Source organism: Drosophila subobscura, chromosome A (assembly GCF_008121235.1).
Source record: "Drosophila subobscura isolate 14011-0131.10 chromosome A, UCBerk_Dsub_1.0, whole genome shotgun sequence".
Lineage (NCBI taxonomy): Eukaryota > Metazoa > Arthropoda > Insecta > Diptera > Drosophilidae > Drosophila > Drosophila subobscura.
Window position 1 is genome coordinate 2,509,977 of NC_048530.1, and position 19,438 is coordinate 2,529,414.

Here is a 19,438-nt window from a genome sequence, read left to right on the forward strand (position 1 = left end):
CATCCGAGCTCCAACCATCATCATCATCATCGAAGTCCACACACACACACACATGCTGGTGGTTCCTGGTTTCCCCTGGTTGTCCACTTCATTGCTTTTTGGGCGAGGACTTTTCACGCTTTTCGTTTGGGCTGGGGCTTTTTTTCTTTTTAATTTTTCGTTTATCCTGCAAGCCCGACACTGTCCAGGCACCGACTGGTACCCACTTAACCACCGATCAGCGATCCACAGGCCGTGGCCCCGCCCCTGCCCCCCGACTAATGCCATTGATGACGGCGCTGATTGCAATGCAATGGCAGGCGACATCGAGGCCAGAGATTCGATTCGAATAATGAGATTTTGTCAGAGACCAAAGCTACACTGCTCCGCTGCAGCATACCACTGCCACCACACTTGCGATGGCATATCCGGTGCCCTGTTTCCGCTGTCTGATATAGTGCGAGGAGAAAGCGCGTCTGCAGGTTGAAGGGGGTGACACTTTGGCAGCGTAACCGCAGCACAGCTCTAACAATGTCAGGTCTTTGTCACGTCCGCCTGGCCTTAACCCATTTAGGGCACCGAAAGAGAGAGCTAAAGCCAAAGCCAAAGCTGAACTGTGTGAGAATTGAGAGACCGCAAGTTCGTTTGGTCCATAGTTCTGTGATATGTGACCTTCTCTGACATCACTTGCTGTTCAGTGCCAATACAGAGAAGAAAACACTTGAATTTAAATGGCAATTAATGTCAACTAGTGGTATTAATCCAATGCAATCTACACATACAGATATACAGAAATCATGAGGCAATGGTCAATAATCAAGTGTCCAAGTGTTCAGCAAGCGACGAGAAGATTGTATATCATTGGCAATCATTTAATCGACTTGACTTGAATCCCAGCTGCAGTCCGGGTGGCCTCGGGCAATTTATGAGCTCCTTTTGAAAGGGAAATACTAAAGTCTCTGCCACAGTCTAACTGCATTGTCTGTCCGATAAACCACAGAATTCATTTCCTTATAATTTGCAATTCAGTTGGCATTGCGCTTGCGAATTTTGTAGCCACAGGACTCAAAGGGGGTGTGTTTGTGTGTATATCTGTGTGGAATGCCACAAGTAACCCAAGCCATAGTCCATTCAAAAATGTACAGCTAACTTTGATTTATATCTTCAGACTTGAACGGAAATTGCCATTGGAATTGGCATCGGCATTGGGCTACAGAAAACTCTCAACTCAACTTAATTTTGAAACTCAATCCCAAACTCAACTGCTGTTGAGAGTTTACTCTCTATCTACCACTCTCTGCCTCTGTCTCTGCCTTTGTCTCTGTTTGAACGATGCAAATTATGTGGATTATTTGACTTATTGCTGGTGAAATGTTGGCCAAGAAAGCGAGTTCATAATTGGTATTTAACCGACTGTGCAGCAGCAGCAATCGAAGCCTATTTGAAATCAGTACTCTAATGTGCATTTTCCTTGGTATTGTTTTGCAGGCCATGGTACTGCCGCCGTTGGCCAAGTGGCCGTATGAGAATGGATTTACCTTCACCACATGGTTTCGCCTGGATCCCATAAATTCGGTGAATATTGAGCGCGAGAAGCCCTACCTTTATTGGTAAGTACCATCATTTTCATCATATAAATCCTTTGGTATTTGAATTACTTGATTTTTGTGCAGCTTTAAGACCTCCAAGGGCGTGGGCTACACGGCGCACTTTGTGGGCAATTGTCTGGTGCTCACATCCATGAAGGTGAAGGGCAAGGGCTTTCAGCATTGTGTCAAATATGAGTTCCAGCCGCGAAAGGTACGAAATATCTTTGCCATCATTTACCATCTGCCATGATTATTATAATTGTTTCCTTTTTGTAGTGGTATATGATTGCCATTGTGTATATATACAATCGTTGGACGAAAAGCGAAATCAAGTGCCTCGTTAATGGACAGCTGGCCTCTTCGACCGAAATGGCCTGGTTTGTTTCCACAAACGATGTGAGTAGATCCTATCCTGCATCGAAATCTGAATCATTTACATTTTTAAACTTATATTTGAATCCCTGGTGCAGCCCTTTGACAAGTGCTATATTGGCGCCACACCGGAGCTGGATGAGGAGCGTGTCTTTTGTGGCCAAATGTCAGCCATTTATTTGTTCAGCGAAGCGCTGACCACACAACAGATCTGTGCCATGCATCGCCTGGGGCCGGGCTATAAGGTATGATACCCCCCCACGAGTCATAAACCCTCATTGAGAACCTCCCCCCTTTGGCACAACTGCACCCCATGAAGCACTCCAACCACTTTGCTTTTGCGCAGCAAGCAAATGTCCTTGTCCTTGTCCATGTTCATGTACAGAAGAATAATGTAATTTGATTTCAATTCTTTTTCTTTTTGCTCTACTCTTTCTCTCTCTTTCTCTTCTGTGTGTCTCTCTTTCTGCCGCACACTCGCTAATACTTGCACCAATCACCAAAACCGAAAATCGACCATCGACCATCGACTATCGAACAAAAAACAGTCGCAATTTCGCTTCGATAATGAATGCTATCTGAATCTGCCGGACAATCACAAGCGGGTGAGTCACTTTCAACTGTTGCCAGCCACGTCGCTGATGGTGGCAGGGGCAGGACTGGGCGTTGGCAGTAGTGGGAGCGGCAGTGGAGCGGCCAGTGGCGGTGCCATCGATGCCGCTGCGGCAGCCGCCAGTGGCCAACAGCAGCTGCAGTTACAGTTTCAGACACTGGCCGCTGAGCAGGAGGCTCGGGCCATTGACTGGTCGGACGAGCGGCTCGATCTGAATGCCGCTTTCGTAAAGATTCGAGCAGTGCTGACCGCACGCAATGCCGTGACGCTGGCCGCGCTACCTGGGGCAGGAGTTGTAGCAGTTGCAGGAGGAGGCACTGCTGCAACAGCCACTGGCGCAGGAGCAGCAGCAGCAGGAGTCAACGACAGCAGCAACAACATCCACGAGGGGGAAGGCCAAGGCCACCCAATCCCAGGCCAGGGACCCACTGGGCCCGCAGCGGACGATCCGCTCGGCCATTTGCACACTGGAAATGCTTCTTTTGGTATTTATATTCACTTTATGATTTGCTTTGTTTTGCTTAATTCTGATTTTCTGATTTCCCAATTTTCCAAATTTTCATTTTGTTGTCGTGTCGTCGTGTCGTGTCGTGCAGACCAATTGCGTCGCATGTCGGTCAGCGTGAGCAGCCAGAGCTCTGGCCAAGCGGCAGGCGGTGCCGACACCGAGGAGGTCAACCAGCTGAAAGCTGTAAGCGAACTTTTATTTTTGCCTTTTTATTTATTATTTCCCATTTTTGTTAAATTCTTGTTAGTTATTTAAGTTGTTTTCTGGCTGTGCCAGTAAGACAAGAAGTTTCTGGGATACACCTACGCCCACACCTAGTGCCAGAGCAATTAAGAATTTATTGGCAGTTTTATGGGGAAAGGGCAGGGGGCAAAGGGCAAGGGAAGCAATCAAATCGATATGAATTTGCTACAAAAGTTTTCGTTTTTGTTGCTGTTTCAGTTTCAGTTTCAGCTTCAGTTTCAGTTTAGCAGTTTTGAAGCATTTTTCTTAGAAGAGAGAGAAACATTTTCATTTTGTGTTAACGGCTTTTTAAAGTTTCCTTCAAGAGGGGGGAATTTTATGGCTCCAAGAATGCCTCGAGATGGAAGTAAATGTAGCGTAGACTTTCGCAGGTGCACGGCACTCCCTCCCTCCCGCTCGCTCGCTCGCTCGTAGACAAAGCCAAATGTAAGGCGCTCTCCCTCCCTCTGTATTCTCTACACTCCTAGTAGATTGTTTGGGAAATCTTTTGGGCGCGCATGTTCCATATTCCGTGGCACACACAGAGCGAGAACAGTGCCCCACACATTTGTATGCCTTGTTCCACATTCACGGCCCGAAACAGAGTCGTTCTGTGCCGTGTCGTTGCCATTAAACCAACACAACGCACGAGCCCACCTACCTGCCTGGGCAGGGGCATTATGCCATTTGCTACCTTTCAACGTGTGGAGTGTTGGGAAGTGTTGGGAGCAAGGAGGAGTGTTGGGAAGTGTTGCGAGTGCGGGGAGTACTTTAGTTATTTTGAATGTTGAGTTAATGGAATGGGAAAACACACACAAACACACACACACACAGAAGAGTACACAAATTGCGCTTTTAACGGGAAGTACCATGTAGCATGGAAGTACTTCCATGTCGGGGAGGGGTTCTAAGTAAAGCTTCAATTTATAGTGGTTTCAACATGAAGGGACATGCCATCAGAACAGGGGCAAACTTGCAGATGTTTTTAGATTGATACTCATTATGTTTTTGCCTTGTATTTGCTTATTATTTTTGGCTTGGTTCTGTCGCTTCTGTGTTCCCCTTCATGTTGCTTGGTTAATTTCTGTTTCCCGTTTCCGTTTCGCAAAAAGAAGTATTTTTAGCAGCCAAATCCAGCAAATCCAACCAAGCCAGCCAGCAAATATAATAACTATAACTATAGTACATACAACATGCATAAATACATATACATATATGTATAATGAATATAAATAATAATAATGCCACACACGAGCACCAGCTTACCATCACCCGCGCACACAAAACCACCAAGCCACCAAACCACACACCATGCCTCTGGCCTATGGACGGTCTGTGGCTCATGGCACCCAAAGAAAAAATAGAAGAAGAAGGCCGTAATGCACCAGCAACAGAAAAAGCAAGAGGAAAAATCAAAGAGAAAAAACTCAACGAGTTCGAGCAAGTGGAGTAAATGCATCGATGCGTGTTGTAAATAAATAGAAATACAAACATATATAAATGTGTACAAGGAGTAGTATATTTATATGTACATACAGTACATAGTACTGTACAGTGCCGTCCATTTGTATATGTAAAGCTATAGACAAAGCCCAAGTAAAGCACAGTGCCATGACCAGACCAAGCCCCACCACACCACAGAGCATATCTTCTCGCGTGGGTGGGAAGAGGAGCAGTGGCTGGTCGTGGTGGGTCGTGTCCTAGTCCTAGTCCAAATGCTCGACGGAGCACTGTCCACTCAATACATTTTACTGAAGGCCATTCTAATCCCTCCCCCTCTCCACTCTCCACTCTCCCCTCTCCCCTCTCCCGCACAGGTGCTGTACGATGGAAAACTATCGAATGCCATTGTCTTCATGTACAATCCAGTGGCTACCGATGGCCAGCTCTGTTTGCAGTCATCCCCCAAGGGAAATGTATCATATTTTGTCCACACGCCGCATGCGCTGATGCTGCAGGTAAGTAAACACAGAGTGCCACACCGGACAGGGACTGTTGCGGATACGGATTGGAGGGGCAAGTTGTCCGTCCGTCCATCCTCCGTCCTCCGTAAACATAAATTCCATGCAGAACATTTTACGACACGAGCGCATGCCTTGGCATTTCTTATTAGCTTTGGGTCATGGCTCTAGTGGGCTGCCCTCTAAGCTTCCTGTAGTTCCTGCAGGACACGGCAGTCCGTTGGGCGGACACAAAATTATTCAATAAATTTTGTAGTAATTTCCTGCACAAACAAACTCGAGTCATAAGACATAAGGCCCAGGTAGGACAGGGCCAATCGATGAACGAGGAACGGAGAACGTGTCGCCGACCCCATATCTGGGTGGACGACAGCTTAGGCGATTACCGGGGGCGACCAGACTAACCATATTTACCGGGTGACAAGTGACCGGCCGGGGAGGCAGGTGCAAAGGCGGATGATTAAATTGAAATTTGCTTTTGCAGGACGTTAAGGCGGTGGTCACGCACTCGATACACTGCACCCTTAACTCGATTGGCGGCATCCAGGTGCTGTTCCCGCTGTTCTCGCAGCTGGATATGGCCCACGAGGGCATCGGGGACATCAAGCGGGATCCCTCTCTATGGTGAGTAATCGACACGAACTCTGAACGAAAGCATGCAATGCCCCTAACTACTCTACACAGCTCCAAGCTGCTGGGTTTCATCTGCGAACTGGTGGAGACATCGCAGACGGTGCAGCAACATATGATCCAGAATCGTGGCTTTCTGGTCATCTCGTTCATGCTGCAGCGCTCCTCCCGTGAGCATCTCACGCTGGAGGTGCTCGGCTCGTTCCTCAATTTGACCAAATATCTGGTCACGTGCCTGTCGGCCAACAGCGATCTGCTGCTCAAGCAGGTAAGAGCCTCCGCGCCCGTCCAAGCAACAATCAACAACCCCGCAACCATCTCTCATGACTCTCACCCTTATTCCATTTGTATTACGTATCTATAATTTTAAATATTTTGCCTGCGTATGTTAGAACATAAGAAGGGATCCAATCAATCAATCACAGCCAGAACGCGCGCTCTATCAACTATTAATGGACCACGCTGCATATGCCCAATGCGTTTGCCAGAGCATGTTTACTGATAACTGATACTGTTGAATGTCGTTTAATGTCGTTTAAGGACTATCATTACTATATTATGTCTTTATGATGTACAAATATCTACACCTAAGTTCGATCTAAGTTGAGCGTGGGATGGGGGTTAGCATGTGAAGAGCCCCCAACTTTGAGCCACCGAATGATGTTTGATGATGTTTTGCGCATTTGAATTGAACATTATGTTATATGTTTTTTCCCATACACACACACACACAACCCAAGCCGTTAACCCGTTAACCCGTTAACCTATTGCCCCTGCCCATACCGAACCCATTCGAATGCTTGGCGAATGAATAACAACTCGAAATGATATGCCAATTCTGCTTTCTATTTTTACATATTTATTTATGTGTATTTAAACATGATATCTATCTATATTATGATACTACTTATCTCTATCTATTGCACTCACTGTGTTTTGCCTTTTGTTGATGATGATAATGATGATGATGGTGATGATGATGATGGTTATTGATGATAATGATAATGATGGCGCACACAGTTGAACACAGGCCTGCGTAATCCTTTCAAAAAAGTAAACACAACCGTAAACAAATGCTCACATTTCTCGTTTTATAAGTAACTGCACTTGAAAATCTCTTAAGCAAATAACCCTCTCCACTATACCACTCTCTGTATACTCTTTTATACACACACATACCCTAGGCCAGCTTACCCTGCCTCGTATACTACTTAAACCACTATATGTTTAATGTTTGCTTTGCGCCTTTGTCTGGCTGTGTATTGGCTGGTACAATGTTGGGGGAAGCTGCTCAAGTGTGGGTTAATCCGCAATCCGCATCTGCTACGACTTAACCCGATTTCTGCCCAAAACAAAGAGGCATAGAAACACAGACAGGCACAGGCGCAGGCAACCGTCTCTCTGCTAGGAGAACGCATATCCTTATGGCCTCGTTTACTTCCACTGCAAAGTGGGAAGCGGCACAGAGTCGGTTGTTTCAACTTTTTAATTTTATTTTGAGTTTACCAGCACTTACCACCAACACTGTTTTAACGCTTTCCAGCACTACTTTGCATGACTTTCGCATGCTTTTATCGCGCACTGCTTGAGCTTGAGAGTTCGCCTCTCTTCTCGTTCCATCTTGAATTGGCTACAAAACTGCTACTCATTCTTTCGTTACAATTTCGATTGTGTAATTTGTGTTCCATTCCATGGCGTTCTGCTTGCTTGTGCTTGCATTATCGCTTCGCTTTCAGATTAATCCAAATTGAATACTTCTCTTAGCCAAAATCAGCAATCAGGCAACAAACCCAATGCTAGAAGATAAAAAAGAAAACAAATAGCAAAAATAATAAAAATGAACGTGCAACATTAATATGAATAAACTACAATTTAAATGTCTTCTTCTACTTTTGTCTGCTCTCTCTCTCTCTCTCTCTCTCTCTCTCACTTTCACACTCTCTCTTTCTCTCTCTCTCTCTCCCTGCGCTGTTTTTCACGCTCTTCGCCACCGCCTACACGACCCCACCAACACACAAACACACACAAACACATTCACGAATCGCTTGCTCATTGCGCAAAAACCCGTTTCCATAACCCACTTTGCCACTTCGTTTGTGGTGTAATCGCTTATCGATCAATACAAACTTTCGATTCGCATCAACAAAACACACACACGTATTAATAATTTCAATTGCAACAACTACAACTGATCTAAACTATAAATAAACTACAACATCAACATGAACAACAACCAGTTCTACCAGGTGAAGCTCAACTCTCGATTTCTGTCTACCAAGAATTGCCTTTGAAAACTATATCGAATGTTTCTATTTTCTGTTTTCCGTTTCCGTTCCACCGTTCATTCCGTTTCGTATCCGTTTCATTTTGTTCGTGTACTGCGTGTCTGTTGTTAACGTAATTTGTTGAACATCATTTGTATAGCTCCGCACACACAGACACACTTCACCGCCACCATATCACATTTCATTCGTGTATCGTGTGCATCTCGTGGAGAGTGTCTGTATCTTCCCCAATGAGATGCATTAGCGTCCATGTGTGTATTATATAGCCAACTCATTTCATTCGATTACGTATACTTTCCTCATTCCTTACACCTCGCTTCTTACCCAACCCGTGCCCAAGTCAATGTCGAATCACAGTGCCACAGGAAAAACCACATAATCTTATCAACTGAGAGGGATAACCTCAGGTTTAAACCTCAACCGCAGACTCTCAACTCTCCATCCATCTGTAGCCGCAGCTTATTCGCAAACCCACCCAACACCACCCAACCCCACCCGTAGCATATTCCCGTCATTCTCCCACGTCCCTTAGTCAATTTGCTCAATGTGTCATTTGGATAATTGAGAGAAGAGTTGTGTTCAGGCACCGCATCGCACCATCCTAATTGATCCACCATCAATCCACTCACCCCATCCGTACTACAACTCGTTTATCTGTTCATCCTATCGACCCACATCCACAGACAATCCCTTTGCCAACACAAAATGAATAATACAATAAACAGAGAAAAAAGAAAACTGTACTGAATATTGCACTCGTACTAGTACTTACATATATTTTTCCGTGGCACCTTTCGAGCTGAAAATAAAAACTCTACATTCGGTGCAGAGCTTTTTAATTGGGAAACTTCTGTTGCTGCCGTCCGTAACGTACACGTGAGCGGGTTGACAGCAGGAGGGGGGCGAATGGGGGCTGGGATAGTGGATTTTTCGGAAGGGCCCTGATGTTGCATTGTGGTCTGAGCCATGGCAACAGCTGTAGCCGGGTGCTGTAGCTGTAGCTGTAGCTGAAGCCGGGACGAACATTGTTTTTGACAATCCAACAAGTTGAAGCGAGAGCTTAACAAGTTTTGTTTGCAGCTGAAGCTCCGGGGCCGAAGCTGATAAATGAAATTAAAGGGTAAAAGTTGCCTTAATTGTACGGATTAACCCCCTCAGATATTCGACTTACTTTAATGCACTTTATTGAGTGAACTTTTATTTTTGATACAAAAAGCTGAGCTGCTTAAATGGGGAAAACTTCCTTATCTATTAATTATCGACTGAGTTTGCAAGGCTGTACGTTTGGGAGTTTGTGAGAGCCATTAATTTCCATCATTTCATCATCATACTGTAGCAGAACAAACTCCAATCTCTGTGAATCCCCAATGCCTCGATACATTAATGGGCTAATAAACGATTTAGTCTTACATTTTAGCTCTACATTAGCTTTAATGTTAGCTTTAGCTTTAGCCTTAGCCTTAGCTTAGTTTTAACCCTACAATCCTTGAATTTAACTTACAACTTGAAATCCTAATCAAAAGAAATATTTTTAAACTACTGGAATGCCCAATTGTTTCGTTTCGTTTCATTTCGTTCCGTTGCGTTGCGTTCCATTCCGTTCGGTTGCGTTGGACTTGATTTCGTGTCCAACTTTCGTTTTATGTTCGTTCGTTGATTGATTGCCCGTGTTTGCTGCATGTGTTATCCAAACAATATGTTGTCCATCCTACTACTACTACTCCCCCTTAAAATATAAACCCCCCAATCAACATCAACAACAACTCAACAACAACAACTATGACTACAACAACAACGACAACCAAATAAAAATATATATTAAAAAAACCCAAACCGAAACTCATGTTAACCGTATGTATACCAATGAAAAAAAAAACCAAAAATAAATTTAACTCATAATCTCTAAACGCACCCATAAACTATCCCATATGATCCACACCTCTCTTTTGAAACCTATCCTTTGTGTGTATTTTACATCCTAACTACTTATTCGTAACATGCATTTTGTTGTAACTCTCGTAACACTCGCTCGTCTTACTCGCATTTCTTACTTTCTGAGCAAAACTCTGTTTTGTACTCGCTGTACTCGCTGTTCTCTCTGTGTTAACGATGTGCAACGAGTACTATCGATTACTCAAAACGATTATCCATACGATGCGAGGGCAGCATTAGTTACTTGACTAATTTTGCGCAGTTGTTCTGTTTCTCGTTTCTCACGTGGCAGCTGCTCGACCACGTGCTGTTCAACCCAGCACTGTGGATCTACACGCCGGCGAATGTGCAGGCGCGACTGTACTCCTATCTGGCCACCGAGTTCCTCAGCGACACTCAAATCTACAGCAATGTGAGACGCGTGAGCACCGTACTGCAGACAGTGCACACACTCAAATACTACTACTGGGTGGTGAATCCACGTGCCAAGAGCGGTATCATACCCAAGGGTCTAGGTGAGTTTTGGATCAGACACACACAGAGCGACAGAACCCTTAGGGAATGTTGTTGTTTCATGCAATTTTTTAGATGGACCGCGTCCCGCGCAGAAGGATATACTGGCCATCCGTGCCTACATCCTGCTGTTCCTCAAGCAACTGATAATGATCGGCAACGGGGTCAAGGAGGATGAACTGCAGAGCATACTCAACTATTTGACCACAATGCATGAGGTGAATAAAACCTTGGGTGGGAAATTTACATGGACAACTGAGTAATATTCTGTTGACCTTAGGATGAAAACCTGCACGATGTGCTGCAGATGCTCATCTCATTGATGTCGGAGCATCCCAGCTCTATGGTACCTGCCTTCGATGTGAAGCACGGTGTTCGCAGCATCTTCAAGCTGCTGGCGGCCGAAAGTCAATTGATACGCCTGCAGGCCCTCAAGCTCCTTGGGTTCTTCCTGTCGCGCAGCACACACAAGTAAGTGGATGGGAATGGGGAACTGGGAAAGGGGAACACAACAGATAGGGACAATTATGTGTCAGGGTCCAGTGTCCAGTGTCCAGTGTCCGATACAGTTAATCGTTGGAGTGTCTCCCTACACAATTTCCCATGCATAAATGTACCGATTACTGTATCGAGCAATCGTGTTTCTGCCTTATCCCTTATCCTAAGCGTAAACTCTTCCTCCCTGGCTAGGCGCAAGTACGATGTGATGTCGCCCCACAATCTCTACACGCTGCTGGCCGAACGGCTGCTCCTCTACGAGGAGTCACTGTCCCTGCCCACCTACAATGTCCTCTACGAGATCATGACGGAGCACATATCGCAGCAGATTCTGTACACGCGCCACCCAGAACCAGAGAGTCATTATCGCCTCGAGAATCCAAGTAAGTACTTAGCCCTAGGTACCCCCGAATCGCATTGCCATCCCCCAATTCGTTGATTGTATAACCAAACCACAAACACTTTCCAAAATCCAGTGATACTGAAGGTGGTGGCCACACTGATACGACAGTCGAAGCAGACCGAGTCGCTAATCGATGTGAAGAAGTTGTTCCTGCAGGACATGACGCTGCTGTGCAACAGCAATCGGGAGAACCGTCGCACAGTGCTGCAGATGTCCGTGTGGCAGGAGTGGCTCATCGCGATGGCCTACATCCATCCAAAGAACAGCGAGGAGCAAAAGATCAGCGACATGGTCTACTCGCTCTTCCGCATGCTTCTGCACCATGCGATCAAGCACGAGTATGGCGGCTGGCGCGTCTGGGTGGACACTCTGGCCATCGTCCATTCGAAGGTCTCGTACGAGGAGTTCAAGCTGCAGTTTGCCCAGATGTACGAGCACTATGAGCGCCAGCGCACGGACAACATTACAGATCCGGCCCTGCGCCAAGCCCGTCCAATCAGCACGATCAGCGGCTGGGAGCGCGAGGAGCTGCAGCAGCAGCAGAACGGAGGCGGAGCTGGAGCACCTGTGGCTGCCATTCAGAGCCAGGCTGGAAGCACGGTACCAGCTGTGAAGGGTGCCGTGTCTATAGCCTCGCTGGAGGATGTGGCCGCTGTCGTCGAGGAGGAGGACGAGATGGAGGAGGAGACCGTCGAGGAGCTGGAGAGCTTTGAGCTGCCTGTCGATGAGGAAGCAGATACCCAGGACACCGCAGATCCCGAAGGTGAACGCGAACGTGATTCCTCTCTCCGCCCCGGCAGCGCTGACGGAGCTGAGGCTCCAACGGCGGAACAGGAGCTGCCAGCAATGGCACCGAGCACCAAGTCGGTCATTGCCAACATTTCCGATGTGTACAACGAGCAAATCAAAACGGACGAAGCGCTCCAGGCCACGGCCACGGCCACGTCCACGTCCACGTCCACTCTGGCGCCAGCGCCAACCTGCAATGGCAGCCTCGAGACGGAACAGGACTCGGAGTCTGACCAAGTTCAGGTAAAGTTGCAGGAGAAGCCACAGTCAGAGCTGGAACCTGCGATGGGTGGCCAGGCGGCGCTCAGGGAAGCCCTGCAGCTTGGCGATGACATGGATGTGGAGGAGCTGGAGCTGGCCACGGCCAGGGATTCACTCGATGTGGAGCAGCATGTTGCACATGTTATGCAGTCCTCCGAGGCGGCGCTCAACGACTGCAAGCTGGTCATGGACGAGGCGCTGCAGGAGGCCTCCTCCGTGTTGAAAGACGAGGAGATTGAGCTGGCCGTCAACGAGGTTGTCCAGGGTGTACTCAACAACGAGAAGAAGTCCCAGGAGCAGCAGAAGCAGCAGCAGCAAGAGCAGCAGGTGCCGGTGGAGCCGCAGGATAATGTCAGTCTGCTGAATAGCAAGAATTTGCTCAACAACAATTACAACAACAACAACAATCCCAGTCCCAGCGAAGAAGAGATCAACACAACCACCACCACCAGCACCACCACCACCACCAGAGTCGCAGCGGATGGCGAGGCGGATGGGGAGGCTGCGACGGAAGCGGAGGTCAATGCCAACGAGATCAGCACAGCCACGCCTCTCCAGCCGAGCGAGTGTCCTGCTGCAGATAAAGCGAAAACGGTAACGGTAACGGAAACGGAAGTGGCAGCCGCCAGTCCGAGCCCCACGCTAGAAGCAACCAATCAAAAGACTGAAGAAGCAGCCAACAAGCTGAACAATAACGAGAAAGTCGAGCAGCCAGAGAGCAGCCAGGAGAGCAGCTCCACGCCAGAGATCAGCGTCAGTCCGGACACGGACACCACCACAGAGCCGGAGATCGAGGAGAACAATCTCCTGTTGCAGTTGGCTGAGCCCGAGGCGGAGTCCGTGTCCGATCGAGTGACAGCTGCCGAGCCAAGTGACGATCTGGTGGAGCTGGCAGTGCGCGACATTGTGGAGCAGCTGATCGAGCAGGTGATCGATGCCACAGCAGCGGCAACAGATGCAACAGATGCGAGAGATGCTCCAGTCAAAACCAAAACCGAGACGGAGACCAACAACAACGAGCTGCCAGCCGCCAAAGAAGCGGCAGGGGAAGCGGAATCGCAAGCCACCGCCATCCAGGCCGTGCCTCAGGAGGAGAAACCCCAGGCGGAGGAGTCCGCCGAGAGTGTGGCTGCTGCCGCCGAAGAGATTGTCCACGAGGTGGTGGAGGCTGCGCTATTCCTGGCCCAGGAAACCCAGCAGGCAATCCCTGAAGAAGCAGCTGCACCCGAAATAGAAATTAAAATGGAAATCGAATCGAAGGAGCATGTAACGGCCATTGTCAGCGAGGTGCTGGACACACTGGTCGAGGAGACTGTGAAGGCGGTGGGCGAGACCTTCAATGTTAATGTCAACGTCAACGTGAGCAAGGTGGAGGCCTCAGAGCAGACGACCCAAACCTCGCCGGCACCGCCAGAGGAGCAGCCCGAGGAACAGCAGCAGCAGCAGGCCGCAGCAACAGTAGCACCCACGCCCGCACGGGTCAAGCCCATGGAGGTGGACTCGACAACACAGACAACGCCAAAGAATGAGGCTGGGGTGGGAGTCAGCAGCAACGCTGCGCTGTTGGCCCAGGAGGAGGTGCAGCTGCAGGAGGAGGAATCCCAGACCGGGGAGCAGGTGGAGGACTGTGAGGAGCAGTCGTCGGGAATCGACGGAAATGCACAGTCTCTCGAGTCCAGTCACTACGGTAAGTGGGAGATTGGTCCTATCCTTTGCACCTCATACTATATTTCCCTCTTCCCTCTTGTAACTCAGCGAATCCAGCCAGTGGAGAGGCAAAGCTGCAACAGCAGCAGCAACCGCAACAGCAACAACAGCAGCAACAACAGCAGCAGCAGCAGCAGCAGCCGCGCTCAAAGTCGGGATCGACACGGCCGATGTTCAGTCCCGGACCGACGCGACCGCCTTTCCGTATACCGGAATTCAAGTGGTCGTACATCCATCAGCGTCTGCTCAGTGATGTGCTCTTCTCGCTGGAGACCGACATTCAGGTGTGGCGCAGCCACTCCACCAAGAGCGTCCTCGACTTTGTCAACTCCAGCGAGAATGCCATCTTTGTGGTGAACACGGTGCATTTGATCTCCCAGCTGGCCGACAATCTGATCATCGCCTGTGGCGGCCTGTTGCCTCTTTTGGCCAGTGCCACATCCCCGAATGTAAGTGGAAACATAAACATAAACATAAACCCAAACCGTTCCCGCGAACTGATTGCCAACGAATTGTTTGCAGTCGGAGCTGGATGTGCTGGAGCCGACGCAGGGAATGCCCCTGGAGGTGGCCGTCTCCTTCTTGCAGCGTCTGGTGAACATGGCCGATGTCCTGATCTTTGCCACCTCGCTGAACTTTGGCGAACTGGAGGCCGAGAAGAACATGTCCAGCGGCGGCATACTGCGCCAGTGTCTGCGCCTTGTCTGCACCTGTGCCGTGCGCAACTGCCTAGAGTGCAAGGAGCGCACCCGCTACAATGTGGGCGCCCTAGCGCGTGATGTGCCCGGTGCGGCGCATCTGCAGGCGCTCATTCGTGGTGCTCAGGCATCGCCAAAGGTGAGTACTCCGCGCTACAACAAGTGAGCGAGAGAGAGAGAGAACTAATACTAATACTAATACTAATCGGTGTCATTGCACCACACAGAACATTGTGGAATCAATCACTGGTCAATTATCGCCCGTCAAGGATCCCGAGAAGCTGTTGCAGGACATGGACGTGAATCGCTTGAGGGCCGTCATCTACCGTGATGTGGTAAGTGGAGACACACACTCACGACGCACCACGATAACCATGACCCCCCATTGTATTGTGGCTTTGTTCCTTTCCCTTTTGTGCAGGAGGAGACAAAGCAAGCGCAGTTCCTCTCCCTGGCCATTGTCTACTTTATCTCCGTGCTGATGGTGTCCAAGTATCGTGACATTCTGGAACCACCAGCTGAGCCACAGATCCAGCGGCAGTCGCCGGTGCTGCAGCGCACCTCTGGAGGCGGTAAGTCACCCATAACCCCGACCACCACAAATAGGGCTATACAAATAGTATAAATACTCCATGGCCCATAAAGACTACTATCAAATATTCTGCCATAGGTGGGATGTCCTACCTGCCAGTGTGGAGAAGTGTGGGGACCTCAAACTGAAACTGTTTTCATTTCCGTCTCATTTCATGTTCGTTTTCGTTTTCCTTTCTTTTTCGTTGCGTAACACTTGTGTTGTCTTCGGTTGCGTCTCTTGCCTCGTTTCCTCTTCATTTTCCATTCGTTTCGTTTCCGATTTTGCTGCACCAAAAACTTCACTCGTTTATTGTTTTCTACTTTCGATATCTGTACAAAAAATCCAACCATAATCTAATCTAATGTCTCTCTCTACTCATATATATATATATACATATATCTGGCTCTGTTTCGATTCGGCATTACTTTCGTTTCGTTCCTCTCGTATCATTTGGTTGCGGCTTGTTTCGCTTTGGTTTCTGTGCGTTTCCTTTTTACCGTTTTTGTTTGGTTTTGTGAACAGCTAAACGAACGTTTATTCTGGTAGATGCCACATGACCTATGAAAATATGTTAGCCACCCACCCAACCACTCCTTCTGAAGCACATAAAGACCGCACCGCACCGCACATTGTCCACGGTCCACAAACCTCCCACCCAGACACCCAGAGAGAGCCCCCCCTATGATGTGCGTGTGTGTGTGTGTGTGTGTGTGTTAGTCCAATCCATCCACAATCAACCAAAATCCTTCCACTTAGGAGCACTCCCTGCGACGAAACATTCCTTATCCCAAGCCACCCACCCATCCATACTTTTTTAAGCCTCTCTCTCTCTCTATATATATATACATATATATCTACATACATACATATATAATCACCTAGTCGTTAAGCATACACATTCGTTGATTAGCCAGCCCTATGTCGACCCACCCAAAAAAAAAAAAGCAACGAGAACTCATATCTGTCCATTGTTGGAGATACTATTCGGTTTTATGTTTCCTTTTCTTTGTTCCGTTTTCCGATGATTTCATTTCACGCTGCTTTTTCGGATTTATTGTACCAAAAAACAAACAAAACAATCAAATAAAAAAACAAACAATAAATAAAAACAAAAAAATGGAATAACAACAACAAAAATTATTTATAAAAAAAAACAATACAAAAACATCATTGCCCGGCCTCTCGCCGCTTCTACAAAAACACGCAAAATCCGTATCCCTGCCCGCCATTCCCTCCCACAAAATGTGTGTGTGTGTAAATAAACAACAACGATATTTAATCACGATTACCATAACGATAACCGATAATCGATAGAAGCCGCCAGTGCGCGTCCTCTGTTTCCGCAATGGTCGCACCATGTCTACCCGCAATTCCTGCCCGAATCGCATCAGAATCATGTTGCTCCCGCCTCCAACATGCAACACCAGCAGCAGCAACAACAGCAGCAACAGCAACAGCAACAGCAGCAACACTACTACCACCAGCAGCAGCAGCAACAGCTGCAGCAACAACAGCAGACAAGCCATAACCATAGCCACCATCACACGAGTATGACGGCTGCCTACTACCAGCAACAGCAGCAGCAGCAGCAGCACACAGCAGCAACACAGCAGCAGCAGCAGCTTGGTGGAAACATCTCGCCCACACCCTTGGCCACGCACTCGAGCAGCTCGTCCGCAAGCTCGACGGCCACCTCGCAGCCGGCCTCAAGCTCATCGCTCTCCTCGCTGGCCTCCCAAAGCCATCAGCAGACGCACCGGCAGCTCCACAAGCAGCAGCAGCAACACTACCATCCACACCAGCAACAGTCCCACTATGGACTGATCAATGGTCACCAGCAGCAACAGCAACAGCAACAGCAGCAGCAGTTGAATGGGAAGCTGTACGGAGAGAATGGATCGACAGCTGGACATTATTCGCATCCGCATCCTCATCCGCATTCGCACGCTTACGGCATGCGCAACGGAGAGACAGCCACACAGCAGAATGGATTGACGGAGTACCAGATGCCTGGAGGAGCTGCAGCTGCAGCAGTTGGAGGACAGTTGGTGAATGGCCATGCCACGACTGGTGGCAACAACAATAATGCCAACATGATGAACAACATGCGGAATCTGAGAAACGGCCACAGTGCTGCGGCCACACCATCTGCTACTGCTGCGGCTGGAGCTGGTGCTGTGGTTGGGGCAGGAACTGGAGCTGGAGGCGGTAACATGAGCAACATGAATATGAACATGGGCATGGGAATGGGCATAGGCATGGGAATGGGAGGAGATGGTGGTGTTGGCGTAGGCGTAGGCGTAGGCGGAGGCGTGGCGTATAAGACAAACGCCATAAACAATAATTACCGCTACAATGGACAACGCACCAACGCATCCGTTTCCGGCTCTGGAACAGGTATCGCTCGCTCGAGTGTTTTGTAGAGTAGTTTGTAATGTCACGCTCTCTCGACTCTCTCTCTCTCCCTCTGTATCTCTCTCTGTATCTTTATCTATGTAACTGTATCTTGTATTTTGTATCTCTATCATTAAACTACAATTACCCGTCGCCCCCTATTATTTAGTATTTAGATTGTAGCGAGTAATTTTCATTTAGATTTCCGTTCAGTTCTACTGCGTTCCGTTTCTTTCCTCACCTTAGCTGCCTTATCGTTTCCTTATCGCTAATCCTTATCGTTTCTGTGTTTTGTGTCTAGCCAATGTTCCGTTCCTTCGGTTATCCGTAGTCCGTTATATCCGTAGTCCGTATCTACTAGTAGTTATTCGTAGCTCTTTTGTGTGTGTCTCCTCTGTAGTCTCAATCTTTTTTCTGCCAATTCTGTTTTACAATTGTGTGTGTGTGCTAGCACCCGTTATGTGTATGTGTGTTTGCGAGTGTGGGTTGTGGGTTTTTTACGCATTTCTTGTACATAATATCTCAGAGATAATTTTTATTTTCATTTGTGTGGAGTGTTTTTTTGTCTGTTCTGTTCTTAGTTATCGCTCTCTCCCGCTCTCTATCGCAAGCTCTGCTAATAACATCTCCCCTGCCTTAGCAATTCCCCCCGGCGCTCATTCAGTGGCATTCCTCAGACCCCAAGGCGCATTAAATATTGAATTATTTCCGTGGTTGATCAACCCCAGCCAACATCCCCTACCTTGAATTAATTTAACCTTCGATGGCCCCCTTTTATTATTAACATTATTATCGCTCTTAAGCATATTTAAGTGCATAATCCATCTCGTTTTGACCTGAGGACTGCTGAATGGGGGGAGCTCACATTTAAACCCCACAATTTTTCCCCGTGACTCTTCCGGCTTAATCAGAGTGTTTTTTCCCTACCCCTCAGCTTGGTCTTTTGTCTTCTTGCTTGCAGCTTTTCTCGGTTTCTCGCATTCTTCGATTTTTGCCGGGGGTTTTTCTCTCAGATTTCCCCTGTGGTTGCACCTTACTACATATTCGTACATACATTTTCTTTTATTGAAATTCGGACACTTTTTCAGCTTGAAGATGGAAGTGAAGTCTAGTCCTCGTTTTTGGTATTTATCGTTTGTCTAAAAAACTATTTACAGCTTTTAGCTTGTGGGAAAACTTCTTCTAATTGAAATAATGTAGTGTGTATGTGTGTGCATGTGTGTTTGTGCAATGTAATGCTCTGCTGTGGCAGCTTCATGTGGGATAGAAATAGGCAAAAGGGAAACAGGCTAGGGGCTAAGGGGGATACGTTATCCAAATTTGCTTTTAAAAACTGCAATCTATCTTTGTAACACCCCAACACATACACATACGCACACACCCACATATCAGACTAGAAGTTTTTACCAGTCTCTCTCTCTCTCTCTCTCATTCTCTATTTCTATCCATCTTTCCATCTCTTTGTTTCGCTCTGTCTGGCCTTCTTTCTACTCTGTTGGCTCGTCATTTT

General features: G+C 47.7%; 1 protein-coding gene across 22 annotated transcripts in view; it reads left to right on the forward strand.

Moving 5' to 3' along the window:
- LOC117900589 (neurobeachin) overlaps positions 1 to 19,438 on the forward strand; it is a 185,220-nt gene that overhangs the window by 155,691 nt on the left and 10,091 nt on the right. For 3 of the 22 annotated variants that reach the window (XM_034811052.1, XM_034811002.1, XM_034811067.1), the window contains exons 5-25: positions 1,468 to 1,589; positions 1,653 to 1,779; positions 1,845 to 1,964; positions 2,039 to 2,185; positions 2,489 to 3,038; positions 3,150 to 3,244; positions 5,101 to 5,241; positions 5,729 to 5,868; positions 5,929 to 6,142; positions 6,895 to 6,927; positions 8,112 to 8,120; positions 10,354 to 10,606; positions 10,680 to 10,822; positions 10,885 to 11,075; positions 11,271 to 11,485; positions 11,579 to 14,242; positions 14,311 to 14,711; positions 14,785 to 15,099; positions 15,188 to 15,295; positions 15,382 to 15,532; positions 16,849 to 17,931. In XM_034811052.1, coding sequence (XP_034666943.1) covers positions 1,468 to 1,589; positions 1,653 to 1,779; positions 1,845 to 1,964; positions 2,039 to 2,185; positions 2,489 to 3,038; positions 3,150 to 3,244; positions 5,101 to 5,241; positions 5,729 to 5,868; positions 5,929 to 6,142; positions 6,895 to 6,927; positions 8,112 to 8,120; positions 10,354 to 10,606; positions 10,680 to 10,822; positions 10,885 to 11,075; positions 11,271 to 11,485; positions 11,579 to 14,242; positions 14,311 to 14,711; positions 14,785 to 15,099; positions 15,188 to 15,295; positions 15,382 to 15,532; positions 16,849 to 17,931 — 7,222 coding nt within the window. The remainder of the gene's footprint in view (positions 1 to 1,467; positions 1,590 to 1,652; positions 1,780 to 1,844; positions 1,965 to 2,038; positions 2,186 to 2,488; positions 3,039 to 3,149; positions 3,245 to 5,100; positions 5,242 to 5,728; positions 5,869 to 5,928; positions 6,143 to 6,894; positions 6,928 to 8,111; positions 8,121 to 10,353; positions 10,607 to 10,679; positions 10,823 to 10,884; positions 11,076 to 11,270; positions 11,486 to 11,578; positions 14,243 to 14,310; positions 14,712 to 14,784; positions 15,100 to 15,187; positions 15,296 to 15,381; positions 15,533 to 16,848; positions 17,932 to 19,438) is intronic. The other 19 variants (XM_034811123.1, XM_034811076.1, XM_034811044.1 and 16 more) reach the window with 14 other exon arrangements.